Here is a 17,350-nt window from a genome sequence, read left to right as displayed (position 1 = left end):
GTCAACCGCCACCGGCCAAGCCAAATAGGTAAGTAAGGTAAGAGAACTACGTGGACTTTGATTCCCTAATGCAAATGAGCAATTGGGATACGTAGGCACCTCAACTTAAAATTTTTAATTTAAGTTGAGCTCACGTCCTTTTTCTTTTATTTCTTTTTTTTCCCATTAATTCCTACTTTAAAAATATGCAAATACAATTACATAATTGTATTTGTATATACTCTAGTCGATGAAGTATATTTCTCCATACGGCTAAATGAGAGAAACTTTTGACAATTCTACTATAATTGTTGATTGTTAGAAGAAACTCAACATTTAAAGTTGAATTGCTAAAGGTGTCCTTAATTTAGTTATGTAGAAAGATCTTCTTCGCCGGTTAAGAGTATATATATAATACACTTATATGTTTAAGAACTTCAACGTCATTTCTTGTCATTTGTAATTAGTTCTTCACTAGTAGTCTCATTTGTATTTATATTTTGTTTAAGACTTCAAGACCGCCATATGTTTCAATTTGTAATTGTTGTAACTTGTAACGTGTAATTTGTAAACATGCAATTTCAATAAAATTGCAACTTTAGCCGTATTTTTTTCAATTTTATTTACTCACATTGCATACAAAAACAAACTTGAAAAGTGTAATTTAATTTGATTAAAATTGAAAAGTTGAAAAATGCAAAAAAAAAAAAAAAAAAAATTCGTCAAACCGCCGAACCGGCGGTTTTGAACCGCCGCGTAACCCGCCGGTTTTTTGAACCGGAACCGGAACCGCCGGGAGCTAGGCGGGCCGGTTCAGGTTCGGCAATTTCTCGACCCTTGAACCGCCGGTTCGGGCCCGGAACCGGTGGTTTACAACCCTTGTGCATGCCTAATCCAGTCTATGGAAAGTCATATTTGACTAATTTCAACATTTTTCGTTCACGACGAATTCAATCACCGCTTTCTCACTCTAAAACCATTAGACATTTCTTCCTAGAGAGAGAAGTAAACACGTTTAGCTTAATTAAATTTCCTTGTGTAATTCTTAAATCTTCTTTTCCATATTTCATTCTGCGAAAATTACAATGGAAAGATATTTCAAAGTCAAAGAAGTAGCAACCTTGTTCTTTAATTGACCGGATTCCAACGAAGATCTCGCCCTCTCCATGATCTCCAAACCCTCTTTAATTATCATCGCTTCTTTGATTTGATTTAATAATTCTTTGTTCAAGTTTCCGATTTACCCTTCTTTTGTTCAAATCTGCTATCCGGTTGAATCTATCGGCATTCATCGAGGGATTGCGAGTTACTGTATTTAAAAAGGTAGCGACAACTATTGCGAAGTGATGAACTCGGGAACTCCATCATCCAGCGCAGCAGGAGCTGGATCGGCCGATTCGACTGCGCCTAGAAGGAATTCCAAGCGCCCCAAGTGTAAATTCCTTACCCACACCCTGTTATTTTTGAATTGATCATGAGAAAAACGAGATAATGTGTGTTGACTTGTTCTGTTCCTTGGTTGCTTGGAATGTGTAAGATGGATAAGGTTTATATGTTTTAAGATTTAGGCTTTGATTTGGAGAATTTGAAGAGAGGAGGGATGGGTTCTGAGTTAGCGAATTGATGGAAGTCTTTTTAGGGTTAGTTTGTAACAAGATGTGTTAAACTTCAAGGATTGATTTTGGAAGGCTGAGGGTTTTGGTCAATAATTAACTGATTATGATCTGAGAGTGATATCGAAATACAGCAGAATATATTCAGTTCAGATACATGGTTATTATCTTCTCCTTTTGAGCTTATTGGCTGAAGAAGGGCTAAATAAAGATGTAGTACTATGCAAATACAGATGGCAATGGATATTCTTCGGTCAGTGTTTTAATTTCCTAGTGAATCTAGTTGTAAGGATTCTCACCTCACTCCAAAATACATAGTTCCAGATCCTTTTAGCAAGTATAGAGAGATCCAAAAGGTTATATCTGTGATGCACATAGCTGATTATTCCTAAAAATTCAAGTTGTAGAAGAAGCGAATGGATTAAGTTTTCATTAACTATAAAGTTTATGGTAAAATTATGTATGTTTGGTAATAACATTCTTTTTTTTATTTCCCATAGAAAAATCCTAAAACTAGTTGCGTCCTGATGATCCCATCAACCAATTGAATTTCTTTACAGAGAGGATTAGATAATGATTGCCAGGTCGAGTATGGCATGGATAATGGGTTTAGTTCTCTTTCTTTATGGTTTATACTTTATCCCCTCTTTATCGTTACAGCGAGAAACACTACTGAAGGCTTTGATTTCAATATCCACTGAATCCTGATCTACCTCATGTTTATGAGTTTTTCGTGTTCATTGAAGATGTGTCGATATTCATGTATTTTTACTCTCAGTCATTTTTATTTGAGCCTCTCCGAATGTGTAGAGCCAGTCTTACAAGTTACAACTATCTCGGGATGCTTAACGAGTGTTAGTTTTGGAACTTTGAGTGGGGTTTTTTTTTCTGACAATTGTTTTCTTCAGATTCGAGGTTTACTCAACAGGAGCTTCCTGCTTGTAAGCCGATACTTACTCCTAAATGGGTAAATATTTATGTTTTATGTACATTCTTTTTATACAGTCTGCATTAATTGAATAGTTTTTCTAATAATAGCCTTACTCCTGGGTGCAGGTGATTGGAACATTCTTGCTTGTTAGTGTTATCTTTATTCCCATTGGTGTCGTCTCCCTCTTTGCCTCTCGAGATGTATACTTCAAATTCACAGTAATTTATTTTTATATTGCCCATCAGCTCCTCTCAATATGTTTTACTGACAAAATTCCTTATGTTTGGTAGGTTGTAGAAATTGTTGATCGGTATGAGACGGATTGTATTCCTGAAGCTTTGAGAAATGACAAGGTTGGATTTATTCAGAGCGATCGAAGCAAAACCTGCCAAAGAACTCTCAGGGTGAGTCCGCTCTTCAGCATGAATAGTTTTTTTCTGTACGTAACACCCAAAATATCATGGTTTGACTGTTGAATCAATTTTTATTTCAGGTTCCAAAGAATATGAAGCAGCCGATTTATGTATATTACCAGCTTGACAATTTCTATCAAAACCATCGGAGGTATGTAGTGTGTTATCCCTATAGTGCCAATATTGCGGCTACACTTGCCATTCCCATTGCAAAAGGTTTTTTGGACTCTTTTATGGGCAAGGGTTTGAGAATAAAGTTAGGGAGTAGTAGTTTTGAGTGGAGAAAGGGTCCAACGTTTGTTGTAGGGTATGTGGGTAAGTGGAGAAAGGGTCCACCTTTTGTTGTTCGGGGATAAAAGGTTTGGACCATCTTTGGTTTTGTTGTAGATAAGTTGAAAAGATGAATTACTAAAATTTAAGAGGTAGTTTCCGAAAAAGGAATGAGCATACTCTTGTGGGATGAAGATAAATTGCAAATTGCGCCCACTCCTGTGGGATGGAGAGAGTAACTCATATAAACAAATATAAAGCACGCATTCTATAATCTTATTTTGAGGCATATAAAGCCCTTTTCGATTTCAAAAGTTACCAGGCAAATTTTAAGAGAATAAAGCTCTTGATACCTTCATAAGCTGTTTAAAACACCAGATTATACACCAGTCAAACTGCCTTTAGATTTTAGTACTCCTGTTTTTGTAATATGATGGAGTACAAAACATGATGCTTGGTCTCTGTCATGTAATTTGATAAATACTTGCCTTTTGTCCTTACTGTATCCTGTGATTCCTATAAATAATGCCTCTATGAATTATTGATAGATATGTGAAGAGCCGAAGTGATCAGCAGCTGAGGAATAATGGAAGTCTGCAGGATACAGGTCCCTGTAAGCCTGAGGACAATACAGCTGGTGGGCCTATTGTTCCTTGTGGTCTTATAGCATGGAGTCTGTTTAATGATACTTATGGCTTTACTCGCAATAACCAACAACTTAATGTGAGCAAGAGAGATATCTCGTGGAAGAGTGATAGGGAACACAAATTTGGTAAAAACGTATTCCCGAGAAATTTTCAGAATGGAACCCTGAGAGGTGGAGCCACTCTTAAGCCAAACGTGTCAGTAAGCTTCTAGCCTTGTACATTAGCACGTAGCTTCCATGCATACACCAAAAAATGGTTCCTGCAATTTAGTTCTGTTAAGAATATCACATCCAACTTTCTTGGAATTATATAATCATTCGTCATATACTCTCGTCTATTGCTTTAAAGATTGACTGATCTCTCTTGTGAATCGTGTAACAGTTGAGTGAGCAGGAGGACCTCATTGTTTGGATGCGAACTGCTGCACTTCCCACTTTCAGGAAATTGTATGGGAAGATAGAAGTTGATCTTCAACGTGATGACTTTATAAACGTGACATTGGAGAACAATTACAATACTTACAGTTTCAGCGGCAAGAAGAAACTAGTTCTTTCTACCACAAGCTGGCTAGGAGGGAAGAATGATTTTGTGGGTATTGCATATCTCACTGTTGGCGGACTATGCTTCTTCCTGGCCTTGGTTTTCCTACTTATTTATCTAATTAAACCAAGGTATGATCTTCTACCCCATCTCTGATAATCGTACAAAAGGTGTGATTATGTTATTTACTATATTTCATTTAAGGAATCGATCAATGTGGTTCGTAGTTCTTGGTTACTACTAGTCTGGTCATTTTTGCATCGAAGATTAACATTGGATTTAGTAGGCATTGTTAGTGTAACACTGAATATAAGCTTTCTTTATGTTTCAGGCAACTTGGAGATCCTTCATATTTGTCATGGAACCGGAACCCAAGCGGTCACTAGTGCTATAGCTTACGTTTGCGATCAAAATCTGATAAAACCTTCTTGGATATGTGACAGTGGGGATGATGTGTGTATAAACCTCGATGAAGAGCTTTATGAACATTTGATGCACATTATGTTGTATGAGTTGAATTTATGCTAGTGATCTCAATATGCCTAGAGCTGTAAATCTAACTGATTCTATTTATCGATTATCGACTGCAAGATTTGCACATATGTTTACATCTATTAATATTGCAACAGTTTACAGCAAATCACGCCCTATATAAATGATTAAATGAATATAAATGTATCTAACATACTTGAAGTTACAATTTACATCTACTGAACTCATTTAGGTGGGTTTGTGTTTCCTAATCCCTAGAGAAAATTAAGGTTTTAACATTATCATTGTACTCTAAGTAAAACATTTGAGAGGTATTCCCCTTCTGGATAAGATGGATCGACTGGATGATCGCAGCCGGCTCCTGCTTGACGTGCCACTGTAATCTTCCTACCGGCCATGGACGCAGCACCCTGAAACAGTTGTACAGTAATCATATCAACAATAGTATCAATGACCATCTTCAGTTATGTAAGTATGAAATTCATGGGTGTCTGAAATATTGGAGTGCAGTCGAGAGAAAATGAAATGAGACTTGCCTGTAGAACACGCAGGAACGTCCCACTTTGGGTCATAGCACCAGAACACGAGCAGGTCATTAGAAGTCCGCCTCTTCTTGTTAATTGCATAGCCAAGGAATTTAAATTCCTATACATACCAGATGCATTTTGCAATGCCTAAACAAGCACTGAAATCAGATTTGAGGTATAGTGTGTGCGCTAACAAGGGAGCATCTGGTACATTTCTGAATCAACATGCAAACCAAGCAAGGAAGAGTACCTTTCTACTCGGAGCTAATTTTGGTGGATCCAGAATAACGATATCCCAAGAATCACCATTAGCTATTGCCGTCTTCATAAAGTTTGTAGCATCTTCCTTTCGAAATGATATTACTCTAGGGTCGAGGTTGTTGAGAACAACATTCTCCCGAGCAATCTCCAGAGCAGGAGAAGACGAATCCACACCTTCCAAGGAAAAAAGAAAGTATTAGACTAAGACGATAAAGCCATCTTTGCAAAGACACCTTTGGCATTATCTATGTTAGGGAATAAATTTGATTAATGTGATACACATACTACATAGTTGAAGTGCAACTAAGTACATATCATTTCTTCATTTATTCACCGTTCACCTTCCTAACTTTTCCTCATAAATTCAACTCGTAATGGCGTAGCAGTTAGCCTCTGGTTATCTGCATGTTTTTCGTTCACTAGCTCTGGCACCTAGCCAGTCCCTATCGTTACACTCCTGATACTTTCTCCAAAATCATGCTTTATGCTATTTTACAAATGATATAATCTTATATTTAGACTTTAGAAGAATAACAGTGGAAGCAAAAGACATGAATGTACCAGTCACACTAAGTGCACCACCACGTGCTGCATTTAAGGCAAATCCTCCAGTATAACAGCATATATCAAGTACTTTCTGACCCTTAGAAATTGATGATATATATAGGCGATTTTCACGCTGATCAGCATAGAAGCCAGTTTTTTGCCCCTCCAAGGAAACTAAATAGTAAATGCCATTCTCCAGAGCCTGTTCCAACCTCACACATGTGAGAAAAAAGGGGCAAGCAAAACATAAATAAACAAAGAGAGGGAAAAAGAAAGGGATATTGCACTTCATGTGATGCGTGATTACAAGCTAGTAATTTATTTGAAGGTATAAAATTTCAGCCAATCTATTCTATTTCATAGCTGATTCGATCTTCTAGAAATGTTTGTCATATCAAGGTTACCTCTACCATTCTTGGAGAGTGTGATAAATCCACACCTCGTGAATGAGACAGATCCAAGCCTTCCTCCTTCAAAATATCAATGGATGGTCTCCAGGTTATATGGTTGACTTTGTTTGTTTTGCTGATACAGTCTCTTATCTGCTGATTGTACTTTTCAACCCACGCAGCCGACGAAGCAACCACTGCTTCATCTCCAAAAATGTCAACAATAAGGCCGGACAACCTGCATTTTGAATGCATTAGCTTTAACAGTGGGGTGTATCTATAGTTTTGCGGCATACTGTTCTACATATTCACTTACTATTAAGATGATACCCAAAAATATCCAACTGACTACAAATCAGTGAATCATTGGATCAAGACTCTGTAACATGCTAAGGAAGTGGATACTAAGGATATATCGTGAGTGCTTATAATTTGGTACAATACTACAATTTTTTATCGGAAATGTTTGGAAGAGTGCAACAATATAACATGAGCATTACATCTAGAAATGTGCATTCAGTCACTAGTACATGATTTCTTTTAGCTTAAGCATTGATTGGTCAAAAACACCCACGATTGGAGTTATGCTGGCATACTGCAGTCCTAAGCTCTGGAGGTAAAACAACAGGCACAACTACACACCGTGGTGGCTGATAGACGAAAACAGGTTCAGTGCCTAATAATTGTTCTAATTCCGCAACCTCCATAACTTTGTACTCATTTTCATAAAGGTGAGCAGTGATGATATCTGTTAATGTTAATCATACATTATACTACAACAACTAGATAAATAACAAAAAACAGGGAAGTAATACCTATCTCCTTCGCTGTTAACAAGGCGATACGCATTTGTCTGAGCTGAAGGAAGCCGAAGCTTCCTTCTTAACTCAACAGCCGAACTGATTCTACTCTCAAGCAATCGGTCTACGTTCAGCACACAAGATGGATCTCTGCAGCATTACCAACATTGACACAGTGAGCCTCGTTGATTAGGAAAACAAACCAAAGACTAACAAAATTCGATCCAAACACATACTTGGCTGCCTCATCTTCCAGCTGCATGAGGCGCACACAAAACATAGAAACTGAGTTGTATAAACCCCAACCGATTGGTTTCTCCGTTCCATCAGTGACGAGGACAAGGTCACCTGTTGTAGGGGGCGGTCGACCAACTATCCTATCGACAGCACCACTATATACCATAGGGCTACCATCTTTAAACAGCTGAGTCTTCCCCTTTTTCAGCACAACCTTCGCAACGCCTATCAATTAACTCTTTTTAAACGAATGAAAAACAAGCAGTTATTGATGAAAGGCTTACTCATACAAAGCTCAATGTCATCTGTCAATTAGCCATTGCAAAAATTGAAATTTCCCAAAATAGAAGCCAACAAGTGGAGATGTAAAACAAAAGCAATTAATCTTTTAGTGGCAGAGCTGGTTTTCAACTAAATCCATCAGATTTTTGCAATGAGACGGCAACGGAATACAAATTGAAGACAAACACGCCCAAAAAGCAGCTTTACAATCAGCAGCAATAGAATAGCGAGATGGAAATTGAAGAGTGAAATCAAGAAATGAAAACAAAAGAGAGTACCTTTGGCGTGGTTGGAGGCGAATTCCTGGAGGGTGGAGGTGGCGGTGGCAGCGAGAGAGAGAGTTGATGACATGAAGAAGCGACACCCCATCACCATTTTTCTAGTTTGGAATTCTCAAAAAGGATTATGGCATGTAATGCTCTGCTTCTTCATCGAAGGTTAATGCTGCTGCAAAATTCATTCTCCTTTTTTAACATTCCTCTTTTTTTTTTGAATTGGGCCATCTGTTATTGGGCAGGATTAAAGGATGGCAACTTAAGCCCAAATCAAACCTTAATTTTATTTGGATGTGATTAAGTTGTAAGCTCAGAATTCTTGATAATATAATTAAGTAGTAATAGAATTAATGGCTTGTAGCAACTATAGAAAATAACTTATACAATAGCATCCACTCTTAACCATCAAAGCTTGGGTTATAGTTTTGGTTATAGTTTGTTGCATTACATACAACTTAATTTTCATAATATGATTTGTATTTATTAAAAAATGTAGCTTATAGGTAATAGTAACATTCATTCTTAAGTAGAAAAAAATTTTATGCTAAATATCAGAAGTTCTATATCACTTGCACAACAAGTTACGTTCGCGATTAGAAGTCTCGGTTGAGTTCGGCACAAGTTTTAAGAAATATAAAAAATATGGATGGAAAAAAGATAGTGAAATGTGAGTCTCATTTTCATATATTAGTTCTATGATAAAATATGAGTGGAATGAGTTAGTTGAATGTGAAACTTAGAGCTATTTATTACTATAACTAAACTGGGACTCCGGACTCCTAATTGCAGACGAAACAAAATAGCAAACCAATACTCCTAGTTGCAGTACGAAGGAGTATGTGTTATAATATCCAAGCTCAATAAGAACTAATGCCTCCAGTAGAGTTTATTAGTAAGGATGAGAGCAATCACTTTTGAAGTCATTTGTAGTATTCCTACTAATTTTATGTTGTTTTTTTCATTTTCCAAATTTTAGTTGTTTGAGGTATTTTTGCGTAGTTATTTCCCCAACAAGTATCGACATATGTGACATATCAGCTTTATCATTCCAGATCACTTCTATTCGACTCATAAATAATACAGGTGGAATGATAAGGTATTGTTAGAATTATAGATATTAAAGTGGTGCAGAAAAGAGTGACATGATACTCATAAATATTGCAGATAAATGATGAAATAGTATTGTGGATTATGGATGCTCTTTATTAACATATACTCCTATAAAAACACCCACTCTTGTTATTTTCCTCCTTAATTGTATAAAAGCACTCACTCTTGTTTTTTTTGACTCCTTAATTGAATAAGACATTTTGTGCGACCTGTTGTCTATTTTGATTCCTTAAAGAATTCAATGGCATTTAAACAGATAATTTTTAAAATAGAAATCATTGAGATAGACAAATTGGAAGTGTATTTAGTTATGACACAAGTTTTAAGAAATGTAAAAAAAAGTGGATTGAATAAGTTATATAGAGGAATATATGTCTCGCTTATATATAGTAGTTTTATAATAAAATGCGGGACCTATTTATCATTTATGATAAAAGTAAAATAAGACTCTTATTATGGGATGTATCAAAATTTAAAAAATATGACTCTAAGTATGGGATGTACTAAAATTAAAAAATATGACTCTAATTATGGGATGGAGGAAGTATTACACTAGTTTAATTACACGAATAAATTTAATAATTACTCCATGAAAACTAGAAGTTATATACACATTTTTTTATCTATGAAGTTGGAAACATCACTTTACATAGAACTATAAAAACAAAATCACAAAATATATCTAACGACTATTTTTCCCTGGGGTAAAGAATGGTGGTGAGTTTTTTATAAAAATTTCTTTTTAACATATTCTGAATGCAGCCGTCATTCTTGTAAATACACGTCAGATTTTTTCATGATTACATTAGTTTTCTGAATTTATTTATTTTTGTTAGAATACTCACATACAAAGATACTTCTCGTCTACTCACTCCCGTCCCATTAAATATGCAACATTTGTTTTTTGACACGAAATTTTATGTAGTATTGTTTTATGAGTTGATAAAGAGAGAGTAAAGTAAGATGGAAGAGAGTGTAGAAAGAGTATTGTTTCTATTTATAGAAACGTTAAAATATCAACATAGTTTTATTGATATTGTACATACTATATTGAGATTGTTTGATGCATTTATTGATAAAGATATGTTTATCAACACATACCAAAATTGAAATTAAAATTATCAAATTTCATCATTCGAACGTCGTCGGAATATATTCAATTGAAATCTCGATAGAATCCTTATAAAATTATTTTTAATTTGATATATTTTTTATGAAAAAATAATTTAAATCGAGAGAGTTACTCAAATTTAAAATTTTGAGATGATTTTGAGGAAAGAGAAATTAGTTTTAACTACTATATTGATATTAATACCCTTTCACTTTATTTAATTATTATTTAAATTTATATTATAATACAGACATTATTTAAATTGATCATCACCCTAGTTTCGATATCTAATAATAATAAAATGTTTGAAAGTTGAAATTTGCTTCTTTTTAATTCTATTTGATTTAATTAATGCTAATTATGATTTCTTAGATCTTTGTGTTCTTGAGGCCTCCGGCAGTGGTTGTTAGATGTTTTGTCGGTTCGTGTTGTAGATTGTCGGCGCGAAGTAGTAATCGGTGGATCCCTAGGGTTTGGGGTCCGATTCTCTCGTTGTGCTCCTTTGTGACTTATTGGTGAAGATTGAGGAGGTTCTTGGCCCGGTGCAGTCGTGTGTGCGACCTGAGTCATATCCTGATCTTCTGACTTGTTCTTTCGTTGTCTCTTTCACTTAGATCCTCCAGGATCAGTTTCCTTGTGTTACTGATTGTTTTACATAGTGTGTAGGTGATACACGTTGCGTAGCTGTGAGTTCCAGTTCTGGTTAAGGACTTGAACTATATCTAGAGTTCTGGTTTTGTATCTTGTACTTAGTAGTAGTGTAATCTTGTACTTCTTTTGTATCCGGCTTGTTAGCTCTGAGACTAGCCATCTCAAGTGGTGTAACAAAAAGAGGTTCCGATAATTAGTGAATCTTGTCGATTTAATCCCTACAGTAAGAAAACTTTACATTTTAAGTCATTGAACTTTAATCTAATATCTTTTGCAGCCTATACATTAAAAATATTGATAGAATTTTGAACTTTGATATAATATCGTTGGAATGACTTTTGTTTTTTTGAATTTTTTGGACCAAAATACCCTTCAACAAGGAGTGTTTTAGTCAATTTCTTTTACTGTAGAGGAAACATCATTTTAGGTCTACGAACTTTGAAAATTGTTGGACTCTAGGTCCTTGATGCAAGATGAGTGGCGAAAGAATTGTCCAAATTGCCCTTTGAAGGCCTTAAGGGCATTTTCGTTCGGAAAAAGTTCAAAATACCTCAAACGATATTAACTTATAGTTGATGGACCTAAAATGATATTTTCAAAGTTCACGGATATAAGATGATACTTTGGCAAAGTTCGTAGACCTAAAAAGATGTTCACTCTTTACTTTATATCCCCTTTCTCCACTCTCATCTCTTCTTTATTATATGGAGTATTTCTTTTCATTGTGCATGAGTTGTGAAAAAACAATTAAGTACCACTCCTACTAGTATAATACTTTATCGGTCTCATTCAAGATATCCACTTTTCCTTTTTAATTTGTCCCACTCAAGTTGTCCATTTTATATACTAGTGTTAACCCACGTGCGATGCACGGTGGAATACTTTTTCCGTTATACAATTTTGAATTGTTAATTGATTAACTAAAATTAGAAACAATATAACTATATAAGATTTAAAATAGTGAAATGTACTATAGTAACAACAACTCAATAAACCTATACTCCTTAATTCATTTCACACCTAAAGACATAAAATTAAACATATTTAAAATGGAATCAAGACAAAACACAATTATTTGGGGAGCGAAGAGAGTATATCACACTTTTAAAAATTATGTTTAAAGCAATCCTTCATATCTCTCTACTAAAATAATGAATTACACTTTTAACAAAATAACTATATTTGAGAATCAGGAACTGCATGTTTCGAGTTAAGGATGTTACTACAATTTTTCCCTCTCTAAGAATTGTTCGAAATATTGGAATAAAATTCTCGAACCATAACACACGGTACTCTAACTATTGCAATCAAAGAAAAAAACAATGAAAATTATAAAATAAACCGAACTATAAGTCTTGTAAGGAAAAATCCTCTTTCCGCAAGACAAATTATATCATGGTTAATGCTCATGGATTGGCGTATCATCCCTAGAGATGAAACAACTTCCTCCTAACGTATATAACATCTCAAACCCGCTAGACACCGATGAACTTGATGGGGCTACAAAATTCATGCAATACAATATTACTAAAATGTACAAAAAAATGTTGAGAGCTTGAGAGTGAATTAAAAGTGCTTTTGTTGGTGTGCAATTCATCCACAACTCCATGTCTTTGCCTTTTTATAGGCACAAAATTAGGACACGAGAGATCATGGAATTAAAAATCACAAATTATAAAATTAAGACAATAGAGGTTACAAATTTGTTTAATGCTCATTATCCTATATAAGATTTGTAATCGTCAATTATTGATTGTAATCTAAATGAATATTCATGATAGTTATTTATAAATATTTAAATTTATTCTCAAAGCTCTTAAATATTTAAAATAAGGTCAAAACTCGCCTTTTATATATTGATAAATATAAATATTATTAAAAATGTTTTGTAACGTCCTTTTCATCATGTCTCAATATATATTTGATCACTTGATGAAGAAAACAAAAAAATTAATTTTTTTATTATAAATATGGATATACATCTAAATCTTTCGGTTCCAAAAGTTAATTTTTGTAGTTAATGCAAGCCATTGATCTCATCATGAATTTATAACGGTTAATCATTCATATTATAATGATTTCACTTATTCTAATTAATGGATAACGGTTTCAATAATTATTGAGAAAAACCGGTTACATCATTATGAATTGTATAATTGTATCACAAATTCATTCCATAACTTACACATATTTTAAAATAAGGACAAATTTTATAAATATTTCAAAATAAGGCAAAAACTCGTCTTTTATATATGTATAGATTTGGAAATAAATCATCTATCAGCTCTTCTCATTAAAATATTCAACTACCTTTTTCTATCTCTACTCACTCCACTTAACAACTCCTCCTAAAATCTCGTGTCACTCAAGAATGTGGACATTTTTAGTAAGACGGATGAAGTAATTCTGTCAATACTTAATCAAGAGAGAAACAAGAGAGATGCATAGAATGATTATTTAATGTGAAAAATAAAAGAGAGATATGAGATAAAAAAAATTACTCCTATCTTCTCTAGAAAAAATTGTCACCTATTTCTATTTTTATATGTCCCCGAAAATTTGTCACTTTCACTTATACTTATTTTTTTAATGGAGCACACATTCCACTAACTCATTATCATTCATATTTTATTATAAAACCAATAGTATATAAAAATATGACTCATATTTTATTAATTTTTTCAATTTATTTTTTATTAATTTTTTAAAATCTATACCATGTTAAATGATGATAAATTTTGAAGTATGTAGGGGTACTTTTTTACAAAAATATTCTTTTAAGGATCTAACGACATTTTGGTAAAAGAAAATTCAAATAATCATTTCGTGGAGAAATTATACTTTATCTCATAAGAGGGATGGAAGTAACTTTGTAGCAGATTTTTTGTCTCATTTTGCTGATAGCGTTTTTATAGGAGTTTATGTTTTAGAAGTTCCGCCTTTGGGGTTACATAATTGGTTAATCCATGATACCGTAGGTGTTTCTTATAATCATTAATTATGTTAATTTCAGGCTTTACTCGCATTTCTTTAACAGAAAAAAAAACAGTGCACAAAACGCATAGTTATAGGAATGAAACGCATCCCACTTTCTTCTCATTTTGTTCAATGTTTTCTTTCTTATTTAATTATTGTTAAGTAGTTAGGGGTGGGTTGTACGGTATATCTTACCAAAACCATTATACATATACCTTACCGTAAATTCGGTACACGAAAACATCATACTTTTACTTTATCAAAATTTTCGGTATACCGAACTTCAGTATACCTTATTTTCCGTATGACGAATTTCCATACCGATATCGTACCTCATTGTGCGGTATACCTGACTTTCAACATCAATGAAAATAGATAATTTGAGTTTTTAGAAGATTATTTATAGGGGTGTTGATAGGGTCCTCGATCTAGCAAATCTCGCTGAAGATCATCTCCAATATTTTAGCGTATCTTTGATTTTAGTTAGTTATCTTTATTTATTCTCCATATCTTTTGTAATCTTTTATTTTAATTATCTTGTTTGATTAGCAAGATATGTTTAGGGTTTAGAATTCGATAAATTATAGAATTCTCTAGTATTTTGATTCAATTGAGAAATAAAGTAAATTACTTGTTCTCATTCTGGTTCTCGCGGAAATCGCCTCCTAGCACCTCAACTAGGGTTTATCTTGTTCTTCGTAATCGTTCGAGTGCTCTATTGTTGATCGATAGGATACAACATCCTATCAATTGGTACTTCCATTGTTTACTCTTCCTCCATCACATCAAATTCTCTATTTTTTTCCCAACCACACGCTAGATTTCTCCTCACACTCCACACACACGAAACAATATTCCTATTTCCATGGTTTTTCTCGAGCAACACTCTCTCTGCGAGATGCTCATGGACTTACGCCGTGTAGTCGCTGCTCACGGCGAATTTCTAGCCAAGTTCAGACAGCGAACACTGACCGAGGAGCCTCCGGACAGCCCTGACGAACGCTCACCTCCACATCAGCCGTGGAATACTCGGCCGCCGGACCAGCAGCCAGCCATGGGACCTCAGCGGGGCTGGTCTCTTCCGCCATCGGTCACAACCGCACCGCGGGGTATCACACCCTGGGCCGTACCACGACTCCGCCTCGAGCCACCACGTTTCGACGGAGAGAATGCCTCAGATTGGATCCGTAAAATCCAAGAGTATTACAACCACCACTACACTCCGCTCGATGATTGACTTTATCTTACGAAATACTTGTTCGATCCGCTGGCGACCGATTGGTTTCATAATTATCAAAAAACTGACATTGATTGTTCGTGGGAGGATTTCTTGGTGGCGGTCTATCATCGTTTTACTCCGGAGTTACTTGTGGGTGATTCACATATGGTGGACGATGTCCATCAATCTGAGCCTATTGTTGATGCACCGAAAGAAGTCATGTTGGATTCTTCAATAACTGATGCATCGCTAACTTTCTGCAGCGTTGATGATGTCTCGTGTGATACGTTTTCGGAAGCATATAACGTAGGTGTGGAGACTACCCACTTTGCTCCCGAATTAAAGGATGAGGTTTCATGGGCAGATGATGAAAAGCATGAAGTTAAGACTCTTCATTTGATCAGCTTAGGCTTTGAAGTTGTTGATCATTCCCCTCCAGTGTCTTCCACAGTTACCAAAAGCAGACACGGCTTTGATGGGGAGCACATTGCACAGCGGGATAATGTGGATATTATTTCATGTGCTGCCATTGTTGTGGCAAACAGGGAGCTTGTAGGGAATATCTCTGTTGGAAGGGAAATACCTCTGATGAGGAAAGTTTCCTTGTTGGGGAATGCTGTGGTTGATGGTGGATCAAATTTACAAGGAGTACTTGTCTTTGTCCTTCGTTCTGGATCGACTCGTACAAGACAGGGGCATGAAACTCTTTGCTTTGGTGCGATGAACGGAGTTCATATTTTTGACCCTAGAGATTTTGAGAGTACTTCCACCTTGGACGAGACACTGATGTTCTTAATTCATGACCCACCTTGAGGGCAAGGTGGTTTTCAACGGCAGGAGAGTTGATAGAGTCCTCGATCTAGCAAATCTCGCAGAAGATCGTCTCCAATATTTTAGCGTATCTTTGATTTTAGTTAGTTATCTTTATTTATTCTCCATATCTTTTGTAATCTTTTATTTTAATTATCTTGCTTGATTAGCAAGATAAGGTTAGGGTTTACAATTCTATAAATTATAGAATTCTCTAGTATTTTGATTCAATTGAGAAATAAAGTAAATTACTTGTTCTCACTCCCGGTTCTGGGGGAAATCGCCCCTAGCACCTCAACTAGGGTTTATCTTGTTCTTCGTAATCGTTCGAGTGCTCTATTGCTGATCGATAGGATACAACATCCTATCAGGTGTGTATTCGGGTTTCGGTTCGATTTTTCGCCATAACCGAACCGAACCCAAAAAACCGAATTTCGCCTAAAACTAAAACCGAACCGAAATCGAAAACCGAACTTAAAAACCCGAACTAAACCGAAAAACTGAAATTATATAAAAAACCAAAAAATCGAAAAACCGTAAACCGAAAAACCGTCTATAATAAGAAATATTCAGAGATACTTAGCAATCAATTTGCAACTTAACAATACATAATCGCCTGGAGCCATATGGTGTCAAGGTTAGAGAACTGAGGGAGTAGCGGCGCTGGAATCCGGTGTCTGAACAGCAGCGGTTGCTCAAAGCAACGGGCTGTGCGGCGATGGCGGCGGCAGACAGCATCGGGCTGAACTCAGCAGCAGCAGGCACAACTACTCGGCTACGCGGTGGCGGTGCTTGATGCATCAGTGAACCGCGGCGGACAGCAGCGTCGGCGGAGAATGGTGGCAGCGGCGATGCCGAGTTTTGCCGGAGAGAAAGAGTTTTAGAACGTGAAAGGGAGAGATTGTTTCTCTGAATTTGGGAATTTCAAATGAGAAGTGAAAATTGAGAATAGAGAGAGAAAGTGGTGACGTGAATTTGGGGTAGAAGAGAGATGGGGAGTTGTTGCTTACTTTTATTCAAAATAAGTGGACTCTTTTGGTAATTGGGCTACTGTACCAATAATTTTTATTTGGGCCAAGTTGTTGATGAATTAAGTGGGCTAGAGTATTAAATACTAGTAATATATATATATATATATATATATATAATAAATAATTAAATAAATTCGGTTATTCGGTTATTTTCTTCGCCCGAATCGAACCGAACCGAAAAATCAAAATTTTTATATTTTTAAAACAGAGCCGAACCAAAAAACCGAAATAACCGAACCG

The 17,350-nt window shown here is 35.5% G+C and overlaps 2 protein-coding genes across 3 annotated transcripts; one reads left to right on the top strand and one right to left on the bottom strand.

Moving 5' to 3' along the window:
• The first annotated feature begins 928 nt into the window (after positions 1-928).
• On the top strand, positions 929-4,995 carry LOC121774999 (ALA-interacting subunit 1-like). Its single transcript, XM_042171930.1, has 8 exons — positions 929-1,413; positions 2,501-2,559; positions 2,649-2,723; positions 2,814-2,927; positions 3,017-3,087; positions 3,755-4,052; positions 4,235-4,524; positions 4,725-4,995. Exons 1-8 carry the CDS (start codon positions 1,326-1,328, stop codon positions 4,777-4,779), a joined length of 1,050 nt encoding a protein of 349 aa, XP_042027864.1. The 5' UTR covers positions 929-1,325; the 3' UTR covers positions 4,780-4,995.
• A 27-nt stretch (positions 4,996-5,022) lies between these two features.
• LOC121774998 (ribosomal RNA large subunit methyltransferase I) lies at positions 5,023-8,364 on the bottom strand. 2 transcript variants are annotated; one of them, XM_042171929.1, is made up of 8 exons: positions 8,206-8,364; positions 7,645-7,870; positions 7,424-7,558; positions 6,624-6,846; positions 6,235-6,421; positions 5,663-5,847; positions 5,422-5,559; positions 5,023-5,295 (listed from the first exon to the last, which is right to left on the bottom strand). In XM_042171929.1, the coding sequence occupies exons 1-8, from the start codon at positions 8,300-8,302 to the stop codon at positions 5,167-5,169; spliced, it is 1,320 nt and encodes a 439-aa protein (XP_042027863.1). In that variant the 5' UTR covers positions 8,303-8,364; the 3' UTR covers positions 5,023-5,166. The 2 variants fall into 2 exon arrangements, 1 of the variants encoding a protein (XP_042027863.1); XR_006045085.1 differs by having other exon boundaries at positions 5,162-5,295; positions 5,422-5,570.
• Between the last annotated feature and the right edge of the window lie 8,986 nt (positions 8,365-17,350).

This window comes from Salvia splendens, chromosome 17, assembly GCF_004379255.2.
Source record: "Salvia splendens isolate huo1 chromosome 17, SspV2, whole genome shotgun sequence".
Lineage (NCBI taxonomy): Eukaryota > Viridiplantae > Streptophyta > Magnoliopsida > Lamiales > Lamiaceae > Salvia > Salvia splendens.
Note: the sequence above shows the minus strand (reverse complement) of the source record. Positions and strands in the feature narration are given on the sequence as shown.

Coding starts and splice junctions, on each gene's coding strand:
- LOC121774999 (XM_042171930.1), top strand. CDS start 1,326: ATGAACTCGGGAACTCCATCATCCAGCGCAGCAGGAGCTGGATCGGCC. Junction 2,724..2,813: donor CCCTCTTTGCCTCTCGAGAT/GTATACTTCAAA, acceptor TATGTTTGGTAG/GTTGTAGAAATTGTTGATCG. Junction 3,088..3,754: donor TTCTATCAAAACCATCGGAG/GTATGTAGTGTG, acceptor AATTATTGATAG/ATATGTGAAGAGCCGAAGTG.
- LOC121774998 (XM_042171929.1), bottom strand. CDS start 8,302: ATGGTGATGGGGTGTCGCTTCTTCATGTCATCAACTCTCTCTCTCGCT. Junction 7,871..8,205: donor CGCCTCCAACCACGCCAAAG/GTACTCTCTTTT, acceptor GTTAATTGATAG/GCGTTGCGAAGGTTGTGCTG. Junction 6,847..7,423: donor GTTAACAGCGAAGGAGATAG/GTATTACTTCCC, acceptor TTCAAAATGCAG/GTTGTCCGGCCTTATTGTTG.